Here is a 25,946-nt window from a genome sequence, read left to right on the forward strand (position 1 = left end):
CTAGAGTATATGCTCAGCAACCTGGACCCTGGCCACAAAGCACATTTTTTTTATGACCATAACCACAAAGTGGTTCAAACCCGTTTCAATCAGCTGTTTCATGTATTCCAAAACTAACTGCTAAAGGAAGGTGGGAAGTACAGTAAGAAACAAGAGACTTCAGGCTGGGTATAGTGGCTCCTGCCTGTAATTCCAGCACTTTGGAAGGCTGAAGCAGAAGGATTGCTTGAGCCCAGGATTTATTTTTTTTCTGAGGCAGAGCCTCACTATGTCACTCTTGGTAGTGTCGTGGCGTCACACCTCACATCAACCTCAAACTCTTGGCTAAGCGAATTGATTCTCTTTCCTCAGCCTCCCAAATAGCTGGGACTACAGGCGCCCACCACAATGTCTGGCTATTTTTTTGTTGTAGTTGTCATTGTTGTTTTAGCAGGCCCGGGCTGGGTTTGAACTCACCAGCCCTGGTGAATGTGGCAGCACCTTAACCATTGAGCTACAGGCGCCAAGCCTTTAACCCAGGATTTTGAGGCCAGCCTGGACTTTGTAGAGACTCCATCTCTGCAAAGTAGAAAAATTAGCTGCGTGTGGTAGTACATGGCTGTCAGGAGGCTGAGGCAGGAAGATGGCTTGAGTTCAGGTGTTTGAGGCTATACCTAGGATAAAGCCACTGCACTCCAGCCCAGGCAACAAAAGCAGACCTTGTCTTAAACAAAAAAAACAGATTTCAGTCTCCTATCAAGTAGAGTCATTCTTTCACAACACCTACGGTTCTCATTGTCATGCCCGAGCCTAAATTGGGTTTAAAAACAATACTTATATACATATTTTTTGAAATGGAGTGTCACTATGTCGCCCTGGGTAGAATGCTGTGGCACCACAGCTCACAGCAACCTCAAACTCTTGGGCTTAAGCGATTCTCTTGCCTCAGCCTCCCAATTAGGCACCCACAACAATGCCCGGCTACTTTTATTCATTTATTTTTTTTTGGTTACAGTTGCGATCATTGTTTAGCTGGCCCAGGCTGGGTTTGAACCTCCCAGGCTCTGTTCTGCCTATGCTAATCCCCTACCCCAGGTAGACCCTCACCTCAAAAGCTCTGGACCTGATGGCATCAGCCACTCTACCTGCAGTACAATTGCTGCCTGAGCCAAGCCCAGTTGGACCCCAGCCCCTCCAACCACGCAGTACAATTGCTGCCTGAGCCAAGCCCAGTTGGACCCAGCCCCTCCAACCACGACTGTATCTCCTGCTCGGTGATCCTGCACTCCTATAGATCCAGTGCTTGAACAGGGCGTGTCAACTGCCATCTAGGACACACACTTTCTCACTACGACATTCAATGGACTGGCCTCTTATGCTGTTCTGAGCCTTTGTTAGGTGGTCTCCTTACTGTACCATGCCCTCTAAGATCAAAGACCACAGATCTATCTGTATTTTTGAAGGACCAAGTATAGCTGTTTGCATAAAGAAGTGCCATTTTTACTTTGATGTAAGAGAAGGTAGGCACCACAGAAAGTCGACTCTCGGTAAACAACCCATCAAAAAAGGCTTGGTGCCTGTAGCTCAAGCAGCTAGAGCGCCAGCCACATACACTGGAGCTGGCAGGTTCAAATCTAGCCCGGGCCTGTCAAACAACAATGACAACTACAACCAAAAAATAGCCGGGGGTTGTGGTGGGTACCTGTAGTCCCAGCTACTTGGGAGGCTGAGCCAAGAGAATCTTTTAAGCCCAAGAGAGTCTGAGGTTGCTGTGAGCTGTGTGTCACAGCACTCTACCACGGGTGAAAATTTTAGACTCTGTCTCAAAAAAAAAAAAAAAAAAGAGATGGAGAATTGAATAGAACTCCAACTCAAGCTACCACCCTAAAGACCCAACTTCAATTTTTATTTGGTACAAAGATCATTTTATTCACCTGGGCCTGATCACAAGTGGCAGCAAGTAACTGCAGGACAGAAACTACACCATCCCAATCAGAAAGAAAATGCCAAGGCAGCCAGAGACAGCAAGTCCTGTAGATGATGTTTCTATTCAGGTCAGGACAAGACTTAGTTTCCTGTTGCCACATGAAGTAATAACCTCATAGGCAAGAGGCCAAAAGCCATTTCTGGGTGCACTATTTGTGCACAACTTCATTACAGACCTGAGAACTGTCACAGAGTGGCAATCCAGTGATGAGCCAGAGTAAGAGTTTATGAGAGTAAAGTCACTCCATCTGTTCTTCCCACAGGTATCCACAAATAGGTATGTGTGACCAAATGACAATAAGCATTTTTTTGTGTGTGTGAGACACAGTCTTACTTTGTCACACTCAGTAGAGTGTCATGGCGTCACAACTCACAGCAACCTCAGACTCCCAAGTAGCTGGGACTATAGGCGCCCGCTACAATGCCCGGATATTTTTAGAGACAGGTCTCACTCCTGCTCGGGCTGGTCTTGAACTTGTGAGCTCAGGGCAATCCACCTACCTCTGCCTCCTAGAGCACTGGGATAACAGGTGTGACCACTGTGCCCAGCCTTTAAAAAAATATTTTAAAGCTTATGTTGGGCCAGGCACGGTCCCAGCTACTTGGGAGGCTAAGGCAACGGGATCACTTGAGCCCAAGAGTTTGAGGTTGTTGTGAGCTGTGATACCACAGCACTCTACCAGGAGTGATAAACTGAGACTAGCTCAAAAAAAAAAAAAAGAAAGAAAGAAAGAGGCTCGGCTCCTGTGGCTCAAGCAGCTAAGGCACCAGTCACATACACCTGAGCTGGCGGGTTCGAATCCAGCCGGAGCCTGCCAAACAACAATGACGGCTGCAACCAAAAAATAGCCAGACGTTGTGGGGGGTGCCTGTAGTCCCAGCTACTTGGGAGGCAGAGGAAGGAGAATCGCTTGAGCCCGGGAGTTGGAGGTTGCTATGAGCTGTGATGCCACAGCACTCTACCCAGGGTGACTGCTTAAGGCTCTGTCTCAAAAAAATAAAAAATAAAATAAGAAGAAAACCATTCAAGTTACCCTAACCATGGTCACCAAAAAAATAAAGAAAAAGTCTCCACCAAACAATAAACAGACCACACTCTGTAGCAAACAGATTCCAGTAGTTCCTGATCTTCAAAAAGGACACACGCCTGTGGCTCAAGCTGCTAAGGCACCAGCCACATACACCTGAGCTGGCAAGTTTGAATCCAGCCTGGGCCCGCCAAACAACGACGGCTGCAACCAAAAAATAGCCGGGTGTTTGGCAGGCGCCTGTGGTCCCAACTACTTGGGAGGCAGAGGCAGGATTATCGCTTGAGCCTAGGAGTTGGAGGATACTGTGAGCTGTGATGCCATAGCACTTTATCCAGGGTGACAGCTTGAGGCTCTGTCTCAAAAAAAAAAAAAAAAGAAAAACAGGACACAACACAGAAGCCTAAAAGTAACTTGAAGAATTAAGAATCCTGCCCCGGGCGGCGCCTGTGGCTCAGTCGGTAAGGTGCCGGCCCCATATACCGAGGGTGGTGGGTTCAAACCCGGCCCCCGGCTGAACTGCAACCAAAAAATAGCCAGGCGTTGTGGCAGGCGCCTGTAGTCCCAGCTACTTGGGAGGCTGAGGCAAGAGAATCGCTTAAGCCCAGGAGTTGGAGGTTGCTGTCAGCTGTATGATGCCATGGCACTCTACCAAGGGCCATAAAGTGAAACTCTGTCTCTACAAAAAAAAAAAAAAAAAAAAAGAATCCTGCCCCACTAATGAAATCAAGTGTGAATCCAAAGATAACCTATGTAGGCCTTCATGAATTCTAAGAATATAGCTAACAGAAACTAGATATAAACAGCTTAAAATCCTCACTCTCTGCCCACACACACCCCACAATAGGCCCAAGAGCCTCATCACTGCACAAGATGAGAAGCAGAGGAAGGTGGGGGAAAGAGGGGTGTCCATTTTCTCAATGCCTTTGAGAGAAACAACTTTTTTCTTTAAGACAGTCTCACTATGTTGCCCTCAGTAAAGTGCGGTGGCATCACAGCTCACAGCAACCTCAAACTCTGAGTCTTAAGTGATTCTCTTGCCTCAGCCTCCCAAGTAGCTGGGACTACGGGCATCCGTCACAACACCCAGATAGAGAGAAACAACTTCTGAGTACAAGAATGGCCAATCTTCTTGCTCCACACAAATGATGGAGAATTACACACATTCTCAGAAACACGTAATCACTAAATAGAGAAAGACAGGACAATGTCACTTTCACTTTTCAACATCCACAAAAAAGTAAAGAAGATGTACCCAAAACTGAAAAAATAATTTCTTTGCATTTAGATGGGTCCCGGTACTCAAGGCTTTCTAGTGTTAGAAAGCCTCCCTTATCAGCCCAGGCCTCTTTCAAAAGCCAGCCCTCAACTCCATCCTGCAGTCTCAACCACAACACAACAGTGCCCCACTTCTGAGGGTCTAAAAAACTACCAAGGCCATAGAGCCAGCAGGGTTATGTTAAATGCAGCAGTTTTCATTCCCACAGCATGCAAAAACCTTATGCCAATTTTTAAAAAGAAGCCATTTGAAAAGACAGATGGCGTTATTGACATCAACAAAAAATTAAAGGACCAAAAGTTTTTATCTAGGTCTAGAAAAATATACTTTTTAAAAAAGCCTAAAAAGAAACTGCAGACTTTGCCCAAGAAAGAAACTCTGATATGAGCTTGATGTCAGGTGAGCCTTGACAGCCTGTACCCAAGGGGGAGGACCCCGCCCACATGGGGCCCATGGGGCCTTCTTACCCATTCCTTTGCCAAGGAGCTCTCCAAAGCATCCAGACATCCTCATCTCATTTCTGGCAAAGTCTCTCTCAAATCCTCCACCCATGCCACATTTCATCTCTGTGGGAAAAAATATTACCCTAGGCCTTTCCAGGAATGCTATCATGTTTTAGATGTTAAAAAGTAAACGACAGACACACAACAGCTACCTCCAAAACCAGTGTGCTGAACTCTTCTATAGGAAGCCATTATTCATCTTTTATTCCTTAAAAATAAAGATAGTCATTACATGTGAACCCCTGAAAACAACCTACCTACCTTTAGTAAGTCAAGGACTCACAACTTCTATCACAGCAAAGCACAGTAAACCATCAGTCCCTGAATCACATGCTGAGTGACAGGCAGGCTGCAGAAGAGCTGCAGCAGGCACCACCTATGGGGCACTCTACACCTGCCCTGCATGAAGGACCTATCGTGCACTATTATTCTACCAACTCCTCACAACCACCCACACACCTCTTACCCTCCTCCACCACTGCCCCTTTACCCTTTAGGTATTTCTTCCCTTGGTCATCAATTTCATGCGAGACTTAAATGTGGATCACACTTCGTCTCCCTTCAAACTAAGAGGCCCTTCAAGAATTTACTATTACTAATCTTACTCCTTAGAACTATTAGGTACAAGAGGGGCAATATAATGGACACCCTACATTATAAAACTACAAAATATATCGGTAAGCAGCTGGAATCCCTGCAATGAAGTAAACAAAGTCCATTACAGATGAGGGTGCAGGCAAGCATTATGAATTAACAAGAACTGGCAAGGGGAGGCTGAATATTCCCAGTCTGAATCAACCCCACAGGTTAATAGCATGTTATCTGCTAGAAATATATCGGACACTTATGAGCCTGGGGGTGGTGGGAGGAGGCACTCAGGCAAAAGAGAAACTAGGAGCTGGGCGAGGTGTCTCACACCTGTAATCCTAGCACTGTGGGAAGCCAAGGCGGGTGAACTGCCTGAGTTCAGGAGTTCAAGACCAGCCTGAGCAAGACCAAGACCCCAACTCTAAAAATAGCCAGGCGCTGGGGCGGATGCCTGTACTCTCAACTACCTGGGAGGCTGAGGCAAGAGGATTGCTTGAGCCCAGGAGTTTGAGGTTGCTGTAAGCTATGATGTCACGGCACTAAAAGGAGAAACCCAAGAGTGGAATCATAATGGAGTTCTGCTGTTCTTTCATCTAAAGACAGGCCTGTGAAGAAGGTAGCATCCCACTCTTCAGATAAAGCTGCCAAAAGCCCCAGCATCTGTGCAAACCTCTATTTATTCATCCTGCTCCCCTCAAAGAAAAAACAAAAAGGTAGAATCAAATACTACTCAAATCAGTCTGGTATTTGACCATCTTTTAACTTAAAATGTTTATAACTATTCTAATTAAGATTTGACCTATACTGATTCCTCAGAATCTGACTCTTCATCAGTCTAATGTTAGCACCTGTAACCATAACAGATACATCGGTCATCAATTAAACATTAAATTTAATACAAAATGCCCACCAGTTCTTTTCTTTTTGTGATTTATGAGTAAAGTTTCCTTGAACATAGTACCCAAATCTCAGAACATTGATCTACTGTGGAGGATGAAGAGGGAAAACTGTGCATGTACCTAAGAACATCTAGAACACATCACAAGAACACATACTCCATTGTGAATCTTTTGTCACCAGGCTCTTGACTGCTGAATTCGCCAAGGACTCTAAGGCACAGCACAGGTCCCAGGCCCACTCACTCTGGTTTTCACTTCTCAACTGTACCACTCCATCTTCAAAACAAAGCCCCAATTTCCTTTCTAATAACTAATCTGTTATCAAACCAGATTTTTCAAACTCACTTTTTGTTAAAATCCATGCACACAAGCAAGCCTAAACAAATATGAAAACACAGGCCTTTGTTACTAATGGTGATGACGACCTTCCTCCATCATTTACCATCTTCCATAAAACAGCCCATACCCTCCTCCCTCTGCTCTGGAAAACAGTGTGTTCCACTTGATAGATAGGCATCTTTCAAATGTGACAGTTAATGTCTAGCCTAGTAAGGTTCTTATTTGCTGTATATGTATACTACTTTCACATCACCCATTATTACAGACCAGCAAAGAAACATTTAAGCCCAAAAGACTTCTCATGCCAGGAAAAGTTTCTATGTATAAAAGAAGCTGCTTTCTTACAGGGAGAGGGCAAAGAGTCAACCAATAGTGGATTTCAAAAGGGAAGACTTCTAATTTCTCATGCATACTTTATAGCCCTACTGGGGTCCTGGGGCAAGTGCTTTGCTGGAGGCTATTCTAAAAAAAGTAAGGTCACCGCAAGACAGGCTCTGGAGCCAGACAGCCTGGGTTCACATCCAGGTACCACCATTTACTAGACATGTGATCTTAGACAAGTCACTCTGTGCCTCAGTTTCTGATGAAATGGGGGTTAACAGTACCTACATACTACATAATTCTCCAAAGGACTAAATGAAATACATTGTTGTTATAATTAATATCATAACACTTCAAATATGAGGTGGAGAGAGCTACAGGATTTGAATAATAGTAAACCAGAATTTATACAATTTTACATAAATACTAAATTCAAAAAGACTGGTTTTTGTTTTTTGGGACAGAGTCTCAAGCTGGGTAGAGTTCCATGGCATCATGATCACAGCAACCTCCAACTCTTGGGCTCAAGGGATCCTCTTGCCTCAGATTTTCTATTTTTAGAAGAGATGGGGTCTGGGGTCTTACTTTTTTGCTCAGGCTGGTCTCCAACTCTTGAGCTCAAACTATCCACCTGCCCCCACCTCCGCCACTGCCTCCCAGAGTGCTAGTGTTACAGGCATGAGCCACCATGCCTGGCTTGAGGTGCAACCAGGGAAGATGATCAGAACTAACCACCCCAGCACTCCTAGAGAAATCTTATCAAAAACACAAAGAAACCTTTTTTGTTTTGAGAAAGAGTCTCGCTCTTTCACCCCTGGGTAGAGTGCCATGGTGTCACAGCTCACAGAGACCTCAAACTCTTGGACTCAAGCAATCCTCTTGCCTCAGCCTCCCAAGCAGCTGGGACTACAGGCAGCTGCCACAATGTCTGGCTAATTTTTCCATTTTTAGTAGAGATGGAGGTCTCACTCTTGCTCAGGATGGTCTCAAACTCCTGAGCTCAAGCAATCCACCTATCTCGGCTTCTCAAAGGGCTAGGATTACAGGCGTTAAGCCACCATGCCCCACAGATATGCAATGCTTTTTGGTGCTAGAGGCAGTAAGAAAGCTCTCAAACTTTACTGGACAAATACTGGAGAGATTTGGAACATAGGACATTCAAGAGTTTAGGGACTGAGTGAATTAAGTTTGTTAAGTATCGCCTTTGAAATATTTAAAGCAAATCAGAGACATCTGACTCAGTAGAAAAGCGAAAGTGAGAAAATATTTATTAAGGGCGGTGCCTGTGGCTCAGTCGGTAAGGCACCGGCCCCATATACCGAGGGTGGCGGGTTCAAACCCGGCCCCAGCCAAACTGCAACCAAAAAATGGCCGGGCGTTGTGGCGGGCGCCTGTGGTCCCAGCTACTTGGAGGCTGAGGCAAGAGAATCGCTTAAGCCCAGGAGTTGGAGGTTGCTGGGAGCTGTGTGAGGCCACGGCACTCTACCGAGGGCCATAAAGTGAGACTCTGTCTCTACAAAAAATAAATAAATAAATAAAAAAGAAAATATTTATTAAAAGGAGGCCTGTACCCTATAAGTCACCTGCAACCTAAAAGCCAGCAAAGAGTCAGGGAAAGCAGAAACAATTCTTACCATTTATTCTGCCCATATTCATTCCAGATCCAAAACGACCCATGTTTTCCATACCACCGCCAAAAGGTCCCTCCATGCCTGCAAAAGAGGTCTGCATTTCAGCAACATCTCAAAAGCAGCTTAGACTAATAGAGAAAGAAAAAGGTTTTCACATGTTTCAGCTTGGCCATTTTCTGCCAAGAACTTTCTTATCAAGAGCTTTTGAAAAACAAAAATTGCTGATGCTCTTATTTAAAAATCACATCTTCAAAAAATTAACCTGATCCAACCCCCTCAATGAACAGACAAGCAAAAAAAGGTCCAGAGAGATGGAGTGATTTGCCCAAGGTCACAGAGCTAGTTAGTGAGAAAGCCAGAACCAAAGCCAAGACACCCACCATAAGTGATGGACAGTTAAGAAAAGTAACTTATAGACTCAAACTTTTAAGAAACTAAAGTGAGAATTGCATGCAAGGCTTAAAAGACAAGAAAGGAAAAGGAAAAAGAGGAAACTACACCTAAAAGTGATTACATTTGTACTTCATTTTTAATTTCTTACCTCCCATTTTATTTATTCCAAATCCTATGCCTTCCATTCCCATTCCTTAAAAAGAAAAAGTCAATGCAAACTAAAATTATATCAAAGCAGTAAGTAATGTTTGAACTTAAAAGCACAAGAAATTCCAAACCAGCAAATCAACAAAAAACCCAATGATGAAAATATTTTAATTTTCAAGAAAATGAAAGGCCCTATTCCTACCATTTCAACTGTCAAAAGGTCACATTCCAAGAAAACTAAGTTTTTAATAAAATAATCATCATGTGGCTTAAAGTTCATTGAATGAAGTTTTTCATTCAATGACCAAATATAATTATCAGACACAGACTATGGAACATTTGCTTTCAAAAGATTATTTTAGGGAACTGTTAAAAATCTGTTAAAAATAAAATCTTCAAAATAAAAGGCAATCCCTAACAACACTAAGGCTTTTCACCCTACCACTAGCCTTTCCCTTTAGTTGTCAGATACGGGTGCATGTAAGGTGAGTGGTCAGAATGGTGGAGCCATTTAAAAGCTGTGACCCAGGGCTTTGAGCTCAGCCACAGAGTTGACTGTGAAGAGAAACTAGGGACACACAAAATCAACAGTGGTAGGATATAGGGGCATCCATATTGTAATTTCAAAAGATTCCAAGAAAGAGCTAAGCCTGAAGTCACAAAAATGAAATAGTCCTTATTAGCATAGAAATACCTCATTACTCAGAACTGAAAATTCTAACCAGCAAAGTAGTTATGTTCACGTCAAACCTTTCATTCATTAGCTGTTCCTTGACTTCTTAAAGGCAACTTTGTCTACCACATTCCCTGTCACAGACAGCTATGTTGTCACACCCTGAGGCCCTCCCTACCCTTCTGCATCTATCAATGTCCCCACCTCTAGAAGAAGCTGTGCCTGGATATCACATTTATCAGCATACTATGTTATGTATGTGTTATGGTCCCATGGTCAGGAGACCTGTAGTTTCTGTCATTAACTGACAGTGTGACCTGGAGCAAGACCAACTCTCTTGCTTGCCTCCTAAATGGCTATCTCAGCTCAGAAGGTCGTTGTAAGGATAAAATGAAAAGGTATAATGTTTTTTTTTTTTTTTTTTTTAAAAAGGACTCAATTCAGTACAAATATAAAAATTACCTTCATCAAGATGAAGCTGAGATGAATGAGAGAATTTTGTCCCAGTTAAATCTTTACTCCATTTAAGCTACTCAGAGTCCAAATATCCCAATAATTAACTTTAAAGGTTGTGACACAACTTCAAAGTTTTAATAACTTTAACTTCACCAGAAATCCCCAAGGAAGGTGCACCGTAATTCTCACCTGCAGGTCCTAAGTTTCCCATGCCAATGCCTTTATTCAGGTGATTGGCATCAATAGGCTGCCCTCCTGGTCCTAACCCCATGCCAATGCCACCAAGGCCATCTGGAAGGAAAAGAGAGTCAGAAGTGTAGATACTCCTTCCTTAGAAAAGCTTGACCCTTTAAAGCAGAGAGCCTTTACTTCTTGTGTGTTGTAGCTATCATGCTCCAGCATACCCACCCCCTCCACCCAGGAACCAGGACCTAACGCAGAATTGCAAACCAGTACACTCCATACAGAGGAATGTTTCCCTTTAAGGCATAACCTTGTACGTGCAATCACAGACTGGAGTTTATGGTGTGCAGAGGCAGCAAAAAACTAGTGATCTTCCCAAGTTACCAACAACCTATACAACAAGATTCCTGAGTACCTATTTGTTTCCCCAACCTATGAATTGAGAAATGTTTAATCAGCTGGGTGCAGTGGCTCACGCCTATAATCCTAGACTTTGGGAGGCTGAGGCAGGTGGACTGCTTGAGCTCAGGAGTTTGAGACCAGCCTGAACAAGAGAGACACCCTGTCTCTAAAAATAGCTGGGCATATGGCAGGCACCTGTAGTCCCAGCTATCTGAAGAGGCTGAGATCCCAAGAGTTTGAGTCTGTTGTGAGCTATGATGCCATGCACTCTACCCAGGGCAAAAGAGATTTGTTCTCAAAAAAAAAAAAGCAGCAGCAGCTCAGAAGGATACATGTCAGGGAAAAATAAATTTAAAATGGAAACAAAATTCATTAAAAAAAAAAAAAAAAACTCGCCAGCAGTTCCTACCTATCTAATCTGATTAACACGCCCATTTTTAACTGCAATAGCAACAGCAAAAAGAGATCACCAAGGTTACTTAATTCCCCAAAGCATCGAAGGCTTTGTAATCAATAATGTGAAATGTGCTGGAAGACCAAGATCCTAGAATAATGGGCTCCCTGGGGACCAGGGAGTCCTCCTCCTCCGGGGCCCAGGATGCTGCTCCTCCTCCAAGAGTCAATAAGAGCCACAGCCCTACTCCTGGGTGATCATTGTTCAGGTGATCACAATAACAATTTACTTGGGAAATGGGTGTGTTACCGACTGAGGAAACATGGCCCTTCTCTCAATCACAGTACCTTTCAACAGTTAAGTCACCCTCTACTCTTTCTTTCTTTTTTATTTTTTTTTTGAGACAGTTTCACTTTGTCACCCTCAAGTGCGGTAGCATCACAGCTCACAGCAACCTCAAACTCATGGGCTTAAGCAACTCTCTTGCCTTAGCCTCCCAAGTAGCTGGGACTATAGGCACCCACCACAACACCAGGCCATTTTTGTTTTGTTGCAGTTGTCACTGTTGTTTAGCGGGCCTGGACCTGGCTCAAACCTGCCAACCTTGGTGTATGTGGCGCCCTACTCACTAAGCTATGTGGGCGCCAAGCCACCATCTTCTAGTCTTAAAGCCACTACCTTCCCCCTCAAAGATCCACTTTCATTATGTAACCATATCCTAAGCTACAAAAGAACTCGATAGCCAGTATTCTGGTTTAGACTCCTGTTCAACTCTGTCAGGGAGGTCCTCTCCTTGAGCTGTTTCAGACCAGAAGCCCGTACTGGCCCTCCAAACAGTTACCCCCAGCGCAGCACATAGGCGCCACACCTATCTTCTCCAGGGTAGTATTACCTGCACCCCCAAATCCCTGAACCCTCACACCTGTTGTCTGTGCTCAGGCTACACCTTTTACCACCCTTATGTAGGACTTCATACTAGTATGAGTCACTTCCATCCATAGAGTGATGAACTGATGAGGCTTCTCTTTTACCAGATTTTTTTTTTTTTTTTTTTTTTTTGAGACAGAGTCTCACTTTGTCGCCCTTGGTAGAGTGCCATGGTATCATAGCTCACAAACTTCAAACTCCTGGGCTGAAGTGATTCTCTTGCCTCAACCCCCCAAGTAGCTGGGACTATAGGTGCCCACCACAATGCCTGGCTATTTTTAGAGACAGGGTCTTGCTCTTGCTCAGGCTGGTCTTGAACTCCTGAGCTCAGGCAATCTACCGGCCTCGACCTCCCAGATTTTGACCTGGATGTTGCAAATAGCCAATCCTTTTCTCCTCCCTCATAAAAATGCTTTTACTGATACTGATAATATTTTACATATCATAAAATCCATCGCAAGTATGCAATTCAGTGGTTTTTAATATATTCAGAGCTATGCAACCATCACTACCTTCTATCTAATTCAAGAACCTTTCCATTGTCCCAAAAAGAAACCCCATCCCCATTACCAGTCACTCCCCCCTTACCCCTCTGCAGTCTTAGGCAACCATTAATACACTTTCTGCCTTTAAGAATTTGCCTATTCTGAGCATTTCCTACAGATGCAATCAAGATTCACCCACTTTTTAACATGTGTCAGTACTTCATTCCGCTATGAACACATGCACAAGTTTTTATATAGATATACAGTTTGAATCGATGGGCAATATGGTAATAACAAATCTCTTTTAAAATCCAGTATAGTCATCAATGTACACAGCTATGATTTAATAAAAAAAATTCCAGTACAGCCTGGCTTTAATTTCCTTTGCAGTTTTTGATTCTTCCTTCCCCAGGACACTTTCAAATGCCTAACCACATTCTCTACATCGTGCTTCTACCCACGAGATAATTCTAACAACACCCCCCCTTTTTTTTTTTGAGACAGAGTCTCACTTTGTCGCCCTTGGTAGAGTGCTGTGGAATCACAGCTCACATCAACCTCCAGCTTTTAGGAGGCTTAGGTAATTATCCTGGCTATTTTTTTGCTGCAGTTTGGCCGGGGCCAGGTTTGAACGTGCCACCCTCGGTATATCGGGCAGGCACCCTACTCACTGAGCCACAGGTGCCGCCCCTAACAACCCTTCTTAAGACTGAATCTCAACCAAGCATGATGGCTGACTCCTGTAATCCTAGCACTTCGGAAGCTCGAGGCAGGTGGATTGCCTGAGCTCACAGGTTCAAGACCAGCCTGAGGAAGAGTGAGACACCATCTCCAATACCCGGGCGTTGTGGTGGGCACATGTAGTCCCAGGTACTCAGGAGACTGAAACAAGAGAATCACTTGAGCCAAGAGTTTGAGGTTGCTGTGACCTGTGACGCCATGGCACTCTACTGAGGTGAACTGTGAATCTCTCTGCTCATCTCTCACCCTGAAAAGTCTATAGAAAAGAACTAGTCAAGAGAATTGCAGGCCAACCAACCCTGATGCAAGTTTAAGTGAAACTGTACTGAAATTTTCTGTAGAGTATAACTCAATTCAAAATCTCAGCCATAATCACTTGAACACTTACGAGGAAGTTGTTGTGGACGCTCAGGAGGGAAAAAATCTCCCTTTGGTAAGGCCCTCTCATCCTGAAAGAGAAAGAACACAAATAAATCTCAGTAACTACTGCAATACCATTTGTAACAGCAAAAGGTAGAAACAACCCCCATCAACAAAAGGACTGGTTAAATACATTAAAGTGTATATCTATGCCAAGGAACAATATGCAAGAAAGGAAAGACATGTGGAAATGTGCCTGTTACCTAGGATAACAATACCTATGCATATGGCTTGGCACCCGTAGCTAAGTAGTTAGGGCGCCAACCACATACACAAGGCAGGCAGGTTAGAACCTCACCTGGACCTGCTAAACAACAATGACAACTGCACCAAAAAAGTAGCCAGGCTTTGTGGCAGGCGCCTAGAGTCTCAGCTACTTGTGAGGCTGAGGAAAGAAAATCACTTAAGTACAAGAGTTAGAGGTTGCTATGAGTTGTAATGAGACTCTGTCTCAAAAAAAAAAAAACAAACAAACAATACCTTATGCATATCATTGTGGGAGATAGGAGAGAACTGGCTAAGAACAACAAGGTGGAACTCTCACACTATCTTTTCATGTTTTTTTGACTTTTGAGTCGCATGCATCCATTTATTTATTCAAAACACTAAGCTGAATATTTAAAGTAACTAAAAAACTACTTAATGGTTTCTTTTACCTTTTTTCCTAAATTTGAGTCCCATCTAGTTCTAGGCTTACTTGTAACAACTATTCATCTCTGGCACAACTATAGCAGGACTTACATTTATTGAGAATAAGTACTTCAACAGACCTTTAAAAGCTGTCTCAATCGAAGCCTTAAATATGTTCACAACAGGTTTAAAACTAACTAAGCCTTATGTTGTAATACTCTAGAAAATGGAAACCTACAAATAACTATTCACCTGCCCAAGGAGGATACTCAACTGACTTCTTGAACAATCCCCTAACAGCCAACTATGCAAAGAGAAAAAAATATCTAAAGAAGCCAAGAGAGTTGTATGCAAAAGGCTATTTCGTCACAGATTTGCTCAATGCACTACTGCACCCTTTTTAACTTAGACCAATCCATAAATAATGGATAAATGGATAGTGACCGTATGTACACCTGTTTTTTTTTCTTTCTTTGAGACAGAGTCTCACTGTGTCACCCTCTAAGTAGAGTGCCATGGCGTCACAGCTCACTGCAACCTCAAACTCTTAGGCTTAAGTGATTCTCTTGCCTCAGCCTCCCAAATAGCTGGGACTATAGACGTCTGTTACAATGCCCCAGTCATTTTTAGAGATTGGAAGGGGTGGGGGGGGTTTCGCGCTCTTGCTCAGGCAATCTGACCACGGCTTCCCAGGGTGCTAGGATTACAGGCATGAGCCACCGCACCCAGCCATTTTACACTCTTAATAATAATTACACATTTTTGCTAGACTTATTTGGGTATACATATTGTGAAGAGGATCCTATTGACTTACCATTTTGACATGCATTGGTCTATCAAATAGCAGTTGGCCATTGAACATAGCTGATATTACAATTAAGGCAATTTTTTGCAATTCTTTTTTTTTTTTTTTTTTCTGTAGAGACAGAGTCTCATTGTACCGCCCTCGGGTAGAGTGCCGTGGCGTCACACGGCTCACAGCAACCTCTAACTCTTGGGCTTACGCGATTCTTCTGCCTCAGCCTCCCAAGCAGCTGGGACCACAGGCAATTTTTTGCAATTCTAAACATATACACAATAAGAAATAGGCAAATAACTCCAACTGCTATCAGCCCCCGTAAATGAACTTATGAGCAACTCCAATGTTTCATCATAATTTCAAGTTATCTGTCTCTACAAAAAGCATAAAAGAAACAACTTTTCATCAAGCCACCCTCTTAAGAGGCATCATAGTTTTCTGTACATGGCCAACAGACCAAGCATCCCACCATTCTCTGAAAGACATTTTCTGAGTAAGACTCTCAGCGACAGTTTTGCTGAGCTAAAAGACATTATGTGCGGTATTCTCCATGTGATTAAAAAAGATATAACTCCCAGGGTATAAGTCTAAGGTCAGGGAAAAGTAACTCTTACAAAATGATGTCTCCTCACAGAGAGGATTCTGTAAGGACTTACTGAATATGGAATCACAGGCCATGTGCAGTGGCTCACACCTATAATCCCAGTGTTCGGGAAAGGTGAGGTATGAGGACTGCTTGAGGCCAAAAGTTTGAGACCAGACAGAACATCTTAGTGAGACCCTATCTCTACAAACAACTTAAAAATTAGACAGGTGTAGGTCGGGTGCAATTGAGAAGAGGCTCACACCTATCACGCTACCACTCTGGGAGGCAAAGGCAGGTGGACTGCCTGAGCCAGAGTGAGACACCATCTTTAAAAATAGCCAAGCAGGGCTCGGCGCCTATGGCTCAAGCAGCTAAGGCACCAGCCACATATACCTGAGCTGGCGGGTTCGAATCCAGCCTGGGCCCGCCAAACGACAGCTGCAACCAAAAAAAAAAAAAATAGCTGGGCATTGTGGCAGGCGCTATAGTCCCAGCTACTTGGGAGGCGGAGATGGGAGAATCGCTTGAGCCTAGGAGTTGGAGGTTGCTGTGAGCTGTGATGCCACGGAACTCTACCCAGGGTGACAGCTTGAGGCTCTGTCTCAAAAAAAAAAAAATAGCCAAGCATTATGGTGGGCACCTGCAGGCTCAACTACTTGGGAGGCTGAGGCAAGCGAATCACTTGGGGCCAAGAGTTTGAGGTTGCTGCAAGCTATGATGCCACAGCACTCTACCAAGGGCAACAAAGTGAGATTCTGTCTCCAAAAAAAAAAAAAAAAAAAATTAGCCAGGTGTGGTAGTATGCTCCTATAGTCACAGTTACTCACAAGGCTGAGGCAGGTAATTCCCTGGAGCCCAGAAGTTGAAGGGTGTAGTGACCTATGATGATGCCACTGCATTCTACACCAAGGGCAAAAGAGCAAGACTGTGCCTCTAAGAAAGAAAAAAAGAGGAAAAAAAAGATCAACCCAATTCCTTTTTTCTTTGAGACAGAGTCGCATTTTGTTGCCCTCAGTAGAGTGCCGTGGGGTTGTAGGTTGCAGCAACCTCAAACTCTTGGGCTCAAGCAATTCTCTTGCCTCAGCCTCCCAAGTAGCTGGGATATAGGCACCCGCCACAACATTGGGCTGCTTTTCAGAAACAGGATCTCACTCTTGCTTAGGCTAGTCTCAAACTTGTGAGCTCAGGCAATCTACCCGCCCCAGCCTCCCACTGTTGGGATTACAGGCAATTTCTCTCTAATAGTGCCTTCTTTGGAGTTCTCCCTTCAAATTCAGACTCTTCTGAAAAGAAAACACTGGAGAAGCCCATTTGTGGACATATGCTGGTGTTCCAAATATCCGTTGCAGCCACACTGTACGGAATCAATTCTACCCCAGACAACTGTGAAATTTCACAGTAATGCATTCCCCCTAGTCACATTAAAAAATATCAATACATAAAGTTACCTCTTCTTCACACAAACCTGTACTACTAAAAAACAACAACAATTTAGATCAAACTGTTCCCATAAGTTGAATTCTTGCTAAAGGATACATATAGCTTGCACAGCTTCAATAGACTGTTCAAATGTAACAGTGCCTATTCCACGACTTTTTCCATCTTTATCCTCAAGAATGTCTGCCCGGACCACCACACCAGCCATACTAAAAACTTCCTTCAGTTTCTTCCAGCCAACTTTATAATCCAGCTAATTGAGAGAGAAGAAGATAAACACGCTAGTGAAAACATCTTTTTAAAAACTTAACATTTTCACTACATGAATGAGACATATTTTGGTTGGAAATAGCATTAGAAAATAATGTCACAAAAACTAATCAACTGCAGAATTTATTTACTGATTTTCTCAGAACAGCTTAAGTCACTTCAAACTTTTCAAATTAAGTTACTTTCTGAACATTAAAAAAATAATTATTCCCCTGCTAAGATTTATCTTTGCCCCTCTCCCCCTTTCCTCTAAAACTATCCCCCACACACACAAGTGATGAAAGTATTACCATTTACCACAGACACAAGAACAGAAGGGTGTCAGTATATCGCCTCTGCTAATACACTTTTACCTGGCACCTAAACTGCAAAAAAAAAAAAATCCACAGAGAACGCAGATCCTGATAGTAGTTTTGTAAACACTGGCAAACCTCACTAAACAAAGCCCAATGAGACCATATTCATGCAGTGGTCATTTGTGGACAAAGCTAACCCCAAGGCTGGTTTTTTTTTTTTTTTTTGGTAGAACCAAGAGTCTCTCTTTATGGCCCTCGGTAGAGTGCCGTGGCGTCACACAGCTCACAGCAATCTCCAACTCCTGGGCTTAAGCGATTCTCTTGCCTCAGCCTCCCGAGTAGCTGGGACTACAGGCGCCCGCCACAACGCCCGGCTATTTTTTGGTTGCAGTTTGGCAGGGGCCGGTTTTGAACCCGTCACCCTCGGTATATGGGGCCGGCGCCTTACCGACTGAGCCACAGGCGCCACCCCCAAGGCTGGTTTTTAAATCAAGAAGATATGGGGCGGCGCCTGTGGCTTAGTCGGTAGGGCGCCGGCCCCATATACCAAGGGTGGCGGGTTCAAACCCGGCCCCGGCCAAACTGCAACCAAAAAATAGCCGGGCGTTGTGGCGGGCACCTGTAGTCCCAGCTACTCGGGAGGCTGAGGCAGGAGAATCGCTTAAACCCAGGAGTTGGAGGTTGCTGTGAGCTGTGTGAGGCCACGGCACTCTACCAAGGGCCATAAAGTGAGACTCTGTCTCTACAAAAAAAAAAAAAAATAGATAACCCACATAAAAATTTTCCTGAAGTATCAGAATTACTTTTATAATATTAACAAGGTTGTTTCATAAAGTTCTGATTTTCTACTTTAAAAAGTGGTTTGCATTTACTTACATTTGCTACAAATACTGTGCTTCCAAGTCTTCCAGCCTGTAATGCATGGATAATCTCATTTGGGATGTTAGGATTATTTAGGATACTGGGTGGGATATTAATCATTCCTGGGCCACCTGGTCCCATACCCATCCCACCAGTCGTAGCCATCACCTTTTGCATTGCTCTCCTGGCATGTTCACCATCAGGATCCTAAAACAAGCATAAAAGCGTTACATTTAACCGACCCAGTGACGATTAAAACCATGGCTTCACAATAAATGATATTCTCAAAACTAGAGATTAAAAGGTTGTTCAGAAAGGACCTCTCAAATCTATTAACAAGAAAGTCAAATGGACAGTGCCTATAGCTCAAAGGAGTAGGGCGCCGGCCCCATATACCGGAGGTGGCGGCAGGTTCAAACCTGGCCCCAGCCAAAAACTGCAAAAAAAAAAAAAAGAAAGTCAAATGACCACCATCCTTAGGAATAGTACAGCTGAACAAGAAAGGAAGTTAAGGGCATGAAATTTGTTTCTGAAACAGATGAATTAAAAAAAGAAAAGGAAGAAAGGGGAGGATGACACAATTAGTTGACATAATGTAGAACTTCTGGACTAAAACAAGAGCTTCATGGGCTGCCTGATGTAACTGAATCGTACTAATTCAATGGAATTTTATAATTTCTGCAGACCCCATAAATAACTTTTCCGAAAGTTTGAAAACACAGTTCTAGATCACCCAGGTACCCCCATCCTCCAAGTCCTTCAAGTTTTTGACTCATATGTATAAAGTCTGGACAGTGTGACAACATCTGAGCAGGTCTGTGAAGTGTTGGTATTGACTCTTCTTGAACTTTGTCCTGTCATTTACCACCATCGGCACTAAAAAAGACACCATCAACATTTAGGACACCTTAAACCCTACCGTTACTCTCCTTTCTGACCTCTGAAATACTCATCTTCCTCCCCAATAAGAGGAGATAAGAAGTAGTCAAGGAGGGACTTAATTAATTTAAACAACAACAAAACTCTCTTCCTAGAGGAAGGAAAGAAATTTGATTTGGATTAAATATGAAAGACAGTAAGTAATGGCAAAAGCACTTTAAAATAAGAAAAAAAGTGGGCCAAGAATAGGACTCAGACTGGGTAAAACTGTAGGTACTGAGTCCTTTAACTGCACAAACCCAATTTTAAAAAACCCATGGTGGGGCTCAGCACCTGTAGCACAGTGGTTACGGCACCAGCCACATACACCAGTGGTGTTGGGTTCAAACATGGCTCGGGCCAGCTAAAAACAATAATGACAACCGCAACAAAAAATAGCCAAGCAAGAGAATCTCTTAAGCCCTACTAGAGTTTGAGGATGCTGTGAGCTGTGACACCACAGCACTCTACCAAGGGCCACATAGTAAGACTCCGTCTCAACAACGACGACGACGACAACAACAACAAAAAAAAAAAACATGGTGGGGGCTGGGCATCATGGCTCACACCTATAATCCCAGCACTTGGTAGGCTGAGGCAGGTGGATTGCCTGAGCTCCAGGTTCAAGACCAGCCTGAGCCAGAGCGAGACCTTGTCTCAAAAAAATAGCTGGGCGTTGTGGCGAGCACCTATAGTCCCAGCTACTTGGGAGTCTGAGACAAGAGAATCACTTAAGCCCAGGAGTTTGAAGTTGCTGTGAGCTATGATGCCACGGCACTCTTATCAAGGGCGACAAGTGAGACGCTATCTCAAAAAACAAAATATTAAATTAAATTAAAATAAAAACCCGTGGGATCAGTGTGAGTATCCCTGACACAAGGCCTGAGACAGGAGTGGCTGCTGAAAGCTGTGACTAGCCCTCTTGATTAAAAACAATAGGCTGGTTTACTCGGTAAAATGCAGTCAAGGACCATACTGTCTTTTTTAACTCTCTGCAGGGATAACTCAACAATCAATGTAAATCCAGTGTTAAGCAAGAGCTTACTTCTTTGACTTTCAGTGGTCTTCCACTCAGACTATGCTTGTTTAGGACTTCTGCAGCTTTTTTCATGCTCTCTTCCATCTTGAATTCAACAACACTACAAAAGTCAAAAGGAAATGAGTGAAACCAGTCCTACAAGTTAGAAAGCTCAAATGCCAATAAATAACTAGACAATACTTACGCACATCCCTTTGGGAGAAGCCAAAGACCAGTCAGAAGAGCAAAGGGGGGGGAAGAAAAGAAAAAAATAGTAAATACCAGTGACAGTTATAAACAAATTAAATTACGATTTATGTAACAAAGTTAGTTTTTAAATTAACCCTTCTAAGGGGAAGCTGACAGAAGTGCCTCGCCTAGCCTTCCTCATTAAAGGTGGGCTCCTTAATTTCTCCTTTTCCTACACATTACCAGCATTACACTATGGTTGCTAAAGTTATAATAAGCAGACCTAAATTCAGGTTCTCCAAGAAATCACACAAACTTTAGATCTGCTTCCCTCTGTATACTCAATCAATTCCTTGTCATACTCCTCCTAAATCCATCCCTTCCATAAATTAAGCTCATCCTAACTGATTATTCTAAGCCATTCTATTGCACCACAGAAAAATAGTTTATGTTCTCTTTAAACTAGGCCAATTTTGAACGTTCAGGTTTTTAATATTTGTTTTACAATTTACTGGCACAAAGGCAACTTTTCAGAGTCTTTGGTTCACACAACTTTCAAATTCAGCAAACAACCAAGAGTAACGTTTTCTAGACAAGAACACACGTTTTACATTAAATTATACCACCGCTAAAATTCCATGCATAATTCACACACAGCCAATTCCTCTGTTAACAAAGAGACAATACTACTATTGGTCCCCAGTTATCCAAATTGGGCATCCAAACAGAATACCAAAAAGCTCTTTGGCCAGCCATTTGGAAAAGCGGGACTCCCCTTTGCAAATCCCTTCCCACCCCACCAAATGTTTGGCAAAATCAAACATAGCTACTGTAACATGAGCACTCACTGCCTTCCTGATTTCATTCGATTCCACGCCACCATACAGTTACATTTTTCATGTAGTAAATCCACAGAAGAAATTCTCTCAGACACTTACCCTTGACTTTCCTTCAGCGTCCATTAAGAGCTCCACGTATGTTACCTCACCAACTACAAATCAGTTTCCAGACGACACATAAACCAAGGGAGAAAAGCCAAGAAAACAATGGGAATTTAGAACAATCATCAGCAACCTTGTATGGAGCCTCTGCCTTATAAGAAAGCCCAGAAACACTCCATATTCTCTAATCCACCGCACTAGGCATTACAGGTGTGCAGTAAAAGTAGGTGAAACATGTTAACAATATGTCCTTGATTTTCCTCCCACCACAAACAAGCTATTTCAACAGATTTCCATATCAATTTCCCTGTCTGTAAGACCCATTCATGATTAGAGGCAATCCAAAACTACAGGAAAGAAGTCTGCAGGATTCACTTTTGGGGGGAAGGGAAGAAAACAGTTTTACACACACTCTCTTGCTGGTAAAGCAGGTACAGAGCACACACATTGCAATGCCACTGCACTGAGCTCACATCCTATAAATACAAGGATGCCTGTATGTGTACATATAAGCTCAAAGGAACACACACAGCCACCAAGCCAGCATCATGGGTGTGCAACCTGTGTAACTGTACAGAGCCCTGTGCTCAGAAGAGCTTTAAGTTTGGTTTAACACTGTTATCACTGTAGTGAAGTATCTAATTTTTAACAAGAAGCCCCTTGTTTTCATTTTGCACTGAGTCCCACAAATTCTAAAACTAGTTCTGCATGTATCACTAGGCTCCATAAGTGTCTGGAGCACAATGTTTGCATATAAGATCACAAAGACTGGCCAGGTGTGGTGGCTCACACCTGTCATCCTAGCACTCTGGGAGGCGGAGACAGGTGGATTGCCTGAGCTCAGGAGTTCAAGACCAGCCCGAGCCAGAGCAAGACTTCATCTCTTAAAAAAAAAAAAAAAAAAAAGCCAGGTGTTGTGGCAGGTACCTGTAGTTCCAGCTACTTGGGAGACTTGAGGCAAGAGGATCTCTTAAGCCCAAGTGTTTGAGGTTGCTGTGATGCCACAGCACTCTACCAAGGGCAACGAAGTAAGACTCTGTCTCAAAAAAAAAAAAAAGATCACAAAGCCAGAGAAGATTCTCTTCAGTGAATTTAGCTGGGCTTTATTCTTGCTTTATAGGGAGGCTTTCTACACCTCCCTATAAATTCAAATTTAGGGCTCAGATTCAGGTTTTGCATCTAAACATTTCAATAGACTAATTCTAACCTACACAAAGGGATAAAACCCAAAACATTTCAAAAGGTTCTGCAGATTTTCCTCAAGGTTTGGATTGCCAATTCATGACCACCACAACCAGATGTTAGAATCCATGAAGACAACCACCAAAATGGCTGCTGAACTTGAAGATGGCACATAGAAAACAGAAATGTAAAGCGTTCACATGGAGAAAATGATCTCTCAGAAGGCTCTCCAAGGTCAACACAGGACTTTTTTTCTCAGGAATATCTTTTTTCCCTTCAAAGATCATTTCTATGATGTTAAATCCTTCTCCAATTCAGTTTTCAAGTTTGGTTTAGTAGTAAAAAGGCAGAAATAACCCACTTAATGGGCTCCACAAGACCAATTCCAATTCTTTTGTTTAAAGGATATTAAAAATTTAGGAAGACTTTCAAATGAATATAGCAAGGAAAGATTTAAATGAAAACCAACGTAAGATTACTTCACACAAAAATTAACAATTTGAAGGACATATTTATTAATGACTTTTGCACAAAGACTGAAGGCAAGAAGGCCAAATATTTAAAGTTTTAAGTCTATAGCCTCACCTTCCTTGTCCTCTCCTGAAATGTTACAGAATCAAACTGGCACTTTGCACAAAACAGGAAGGGGAGAGAATTAGTGCAAATTAACAAAGAAAGGAACGAGGAGAGACCAGTACAGTTTCACTTTTGAAGTATGTACTCTTATAGAGCAAACTGAAAACTGATCACAGCCAAGGGACAGTTGTACAAATTGGATTTATCCTACCCTCACAAAAGTAAAACGTTCTAAAACAGTTACAGCCCTTTCCTGAGGCCCTGTTAAAAGCCATTTATTTCAATAGCAGCAGCCATTCCAGGACCAGCAGCCCTTGTTCTCCACTTTGATGAAAATGCCTTGTAGTGTCAAACAGTGAAGAGACCCCTGGAGTTTACTTCCTACCAGCTGTGTATACCACCTAATAACCCCTTAAAAAAAAAAAAAACACACAATATCTAATTCAAGATAGCTATAACCATACTGTCAAAATGCAAATACAGCTGCATTTGAAGTCTCCAGTCTGTGTCCATAAAGACACTTTAATCAAAAAGCTGTTACTGCAACCCAGAAACCAAGCAAGTCCAAACCACACTTTTTCCCATGGTCATAAACAGAGAGTTTTAAAAATCAGGACTTGTCCCATGTAACATTCTAGTGACTTGACATTCTTGACTTCAATCCTTTACACTAGAAATTTGCTAAAATACGCCCCCCCCCCCCCCACAATCACCAAATGGAGTAGTTGTGGAATAACCAATAACCCTCTGTGGTGCCAGCCTAAGTGTATTGTCCTGGAGATCACCAGTAATGACAAAGCTCTTCACGAATACATCAAATTCCCATCTCCACCTACAAGAGACTTCATCAAATCAGTGTTGCAGGCTCTGCAATAGATGCCAATTCATACTTCCCTATAGGAAGATATTTATTAAGCCTTTAAAAGACTACTTCACCTCTCTTTTGATTCTACAATATTAAAGACCAGTTTTGTGTAGTCAGTACAACTACTGACAAGAATTTGAAGGCAAAATTGCCAAGTAACCCATAGACTGGTCATATTCTGTGAAATGAAGATTTTAAAAGAACGAATCACCCACAGCAGGTTAGGACCCGGAGGCAGATTTCACACTCCTACACAAATTTTTATGAAAATTAGTTTGGGGGCTCCCATTTACTGCTCAAGTCTGAAACAAACAAAAAAGTAGAGGGAATATAGAAGCTTAAGCCTCACTGAAAATTCCTATGTGATCAGGCCTACAACTTTTTAAAGGGAAGGAAGAGCTTGAAAGTTGGGCATGTTGCCAACTAAACATTTTTTCACCTCATAATAGTTTTCAGGTAGCCACTCAAATAGAGGGGTGTACAGAATAAATGCATATTCTTTAATACAAAAACATGCCAAAGTCATTATTCTACATGATTACCTGACTTATGGACAAATTAGAAAAAGACTGAGCCCACGCTTGCTCTTAATCCCATGACAAAAGCAGAAGAGCCTAAACCAAACACCAAAGAGTAATAAGCCAGACAGGCTGCATGTCTGCATCCACACATATAAATGCTGTAGCAAAACAGACCTTTCTGCAGCCTGAATTTCCAACAAAGGAAAGTATGAAGGCGCAAAGAGACTGGGTAGGGATTTTATTTAAATAGAAAATCAAAGTTCTGACTCACAGACCCACAATCCAAATTACCTCCAAGAGCCAAATGAAGCTTTCTATTGGACTACATTTGCACTCTGGGCCTCGGTTTCCTATCATTTGGAATTTGAAATTACCTGAAGTAATGTACCAAATAATAACAGAAAGATTACTTAAATTTGTGCTTACACAAATTAAACCAACTGCTGCTAAACTCAATCAATTTGAGAGTAAACTTCATTACTAGGCTCCATGTTTACTCACTGCTAGTGCAGCAGTCTGGCCTCAGTTGCAGCTGCCTCACCTTGATGCTGCCAGCTCCCTGGTTAGACCAGGAGAGGCAGCAGCAGTGAACAGCTTTCTTCATCCACACAGGATTTTAGGGTCTCAAACTAATGTAGCACAGTGCTGTTTAAGCTTAAAATGCCTAAGATAACTTTTTGCTCACAGAAATTCTGTTTTTGTTTTTTGATAAGTGTCTTCCTCTGCCCAGGTCAGAGCTCCGTCCAGCCTCAAACTCAAGTGATCTTGCTCCTGCCCCACCTCCGGAGCTGCTGGGACTACAGGCCGTGCACTTCATTATGTAAAGCTAAATATGTGTTTTTTGTAGAATAGAGTCTCACAGACTTAGTGCTCACAGAAATTTTAATTTCATTCTGCCCAGTCCTTATGTCAACCACTTTAAGATATGTATCCCATTATCTGTCACAATAGCTGTGGACTGGTAAGTAACGTGCAGGAGCTTAAGGGACCACCAATTAATGCAATGAACAGATTATTAATAGGATCTCCAAGAATGCCGCTAAATTCTAAAATTAAAGATGGAGAATATAGGGTGGCGCCTGT

The 25,946-nt window shown here is 42.8% G+C and overlaps 1 protein-coding gene across 9 annotated transcripts in view; it reads right to left on the reverse strand.

The window, feature by feature from the left end:
* Positions 1-25,946, reverse strand: part of HNRNPM (heterogeneous nuclear ribonucleoprotein M) — a 54,759-nt gene that overhangs the window by 6,213 nt on the left and 22,600 nt on the right. Inside the window, exons 3-13 of one of the 9 annotated variants that reach the window (XM_053583375.1) lie at positions 20,795-21,769; positions 20,617-20,710; positions 18,822-18,860; positions 18,669-18,704; positions 17,326-17,479; positions 15,219-15,268; positions 13,743-13,803; positions 10,412-10,513; positions 9,095-9,139; positions 8,557-8,634; positions 4,740-4,838 (exon numbers count right to left, since the gene is read on the reverse strand). In XM_053583375.1, coding sequence (XP_053439350.1) covers positions 4,740-4,838; positions 8,557-8,634; positions 9,095-9,139; positions 10,412-10,513; positions 13,743-13,803; positions 15,219-15,268; positions 17,326-17,479; positions 18,669-18,704; positions 18,822-18,860; positions 20,617-20,694 — 742 coding nt within the window. In that variant the 5' untranslated portion in view covers positions 20,695-20,710; positions 20,795-21,769. Of the gene's footprint in view, positions 1-4,739; positions 4,839-8,556; positions 8,635-9,094; positions 9,140-10,411; positions 10,514-13,742; positions 13,804-15,218; positions 15,269-17,325; positions 17,480-18,668; positions 18,861-20,616; positions 20,711-20,794; positions 21,770-25,946 lie in introns of those variants that run through there. The other 8 variants (XM_053583381.1, XM_053583380.1, XM_053583378.1 and 5 more) reach the window with 8 other exon arrangements.

Source organism: Nycticebus coucang, chromosome 3, assembly GCF_027406575.1.
Source record: "Nycticebus coucang isolate mNycCou1 chromosome 3, mNycCou1.pri, whole genome shotgun sequence".
NCBI lineage: Eukaryota > Metazoa > Chordata > Mammalia > Primates > Lorisidae > Nycticebus > Nycticebus coucang.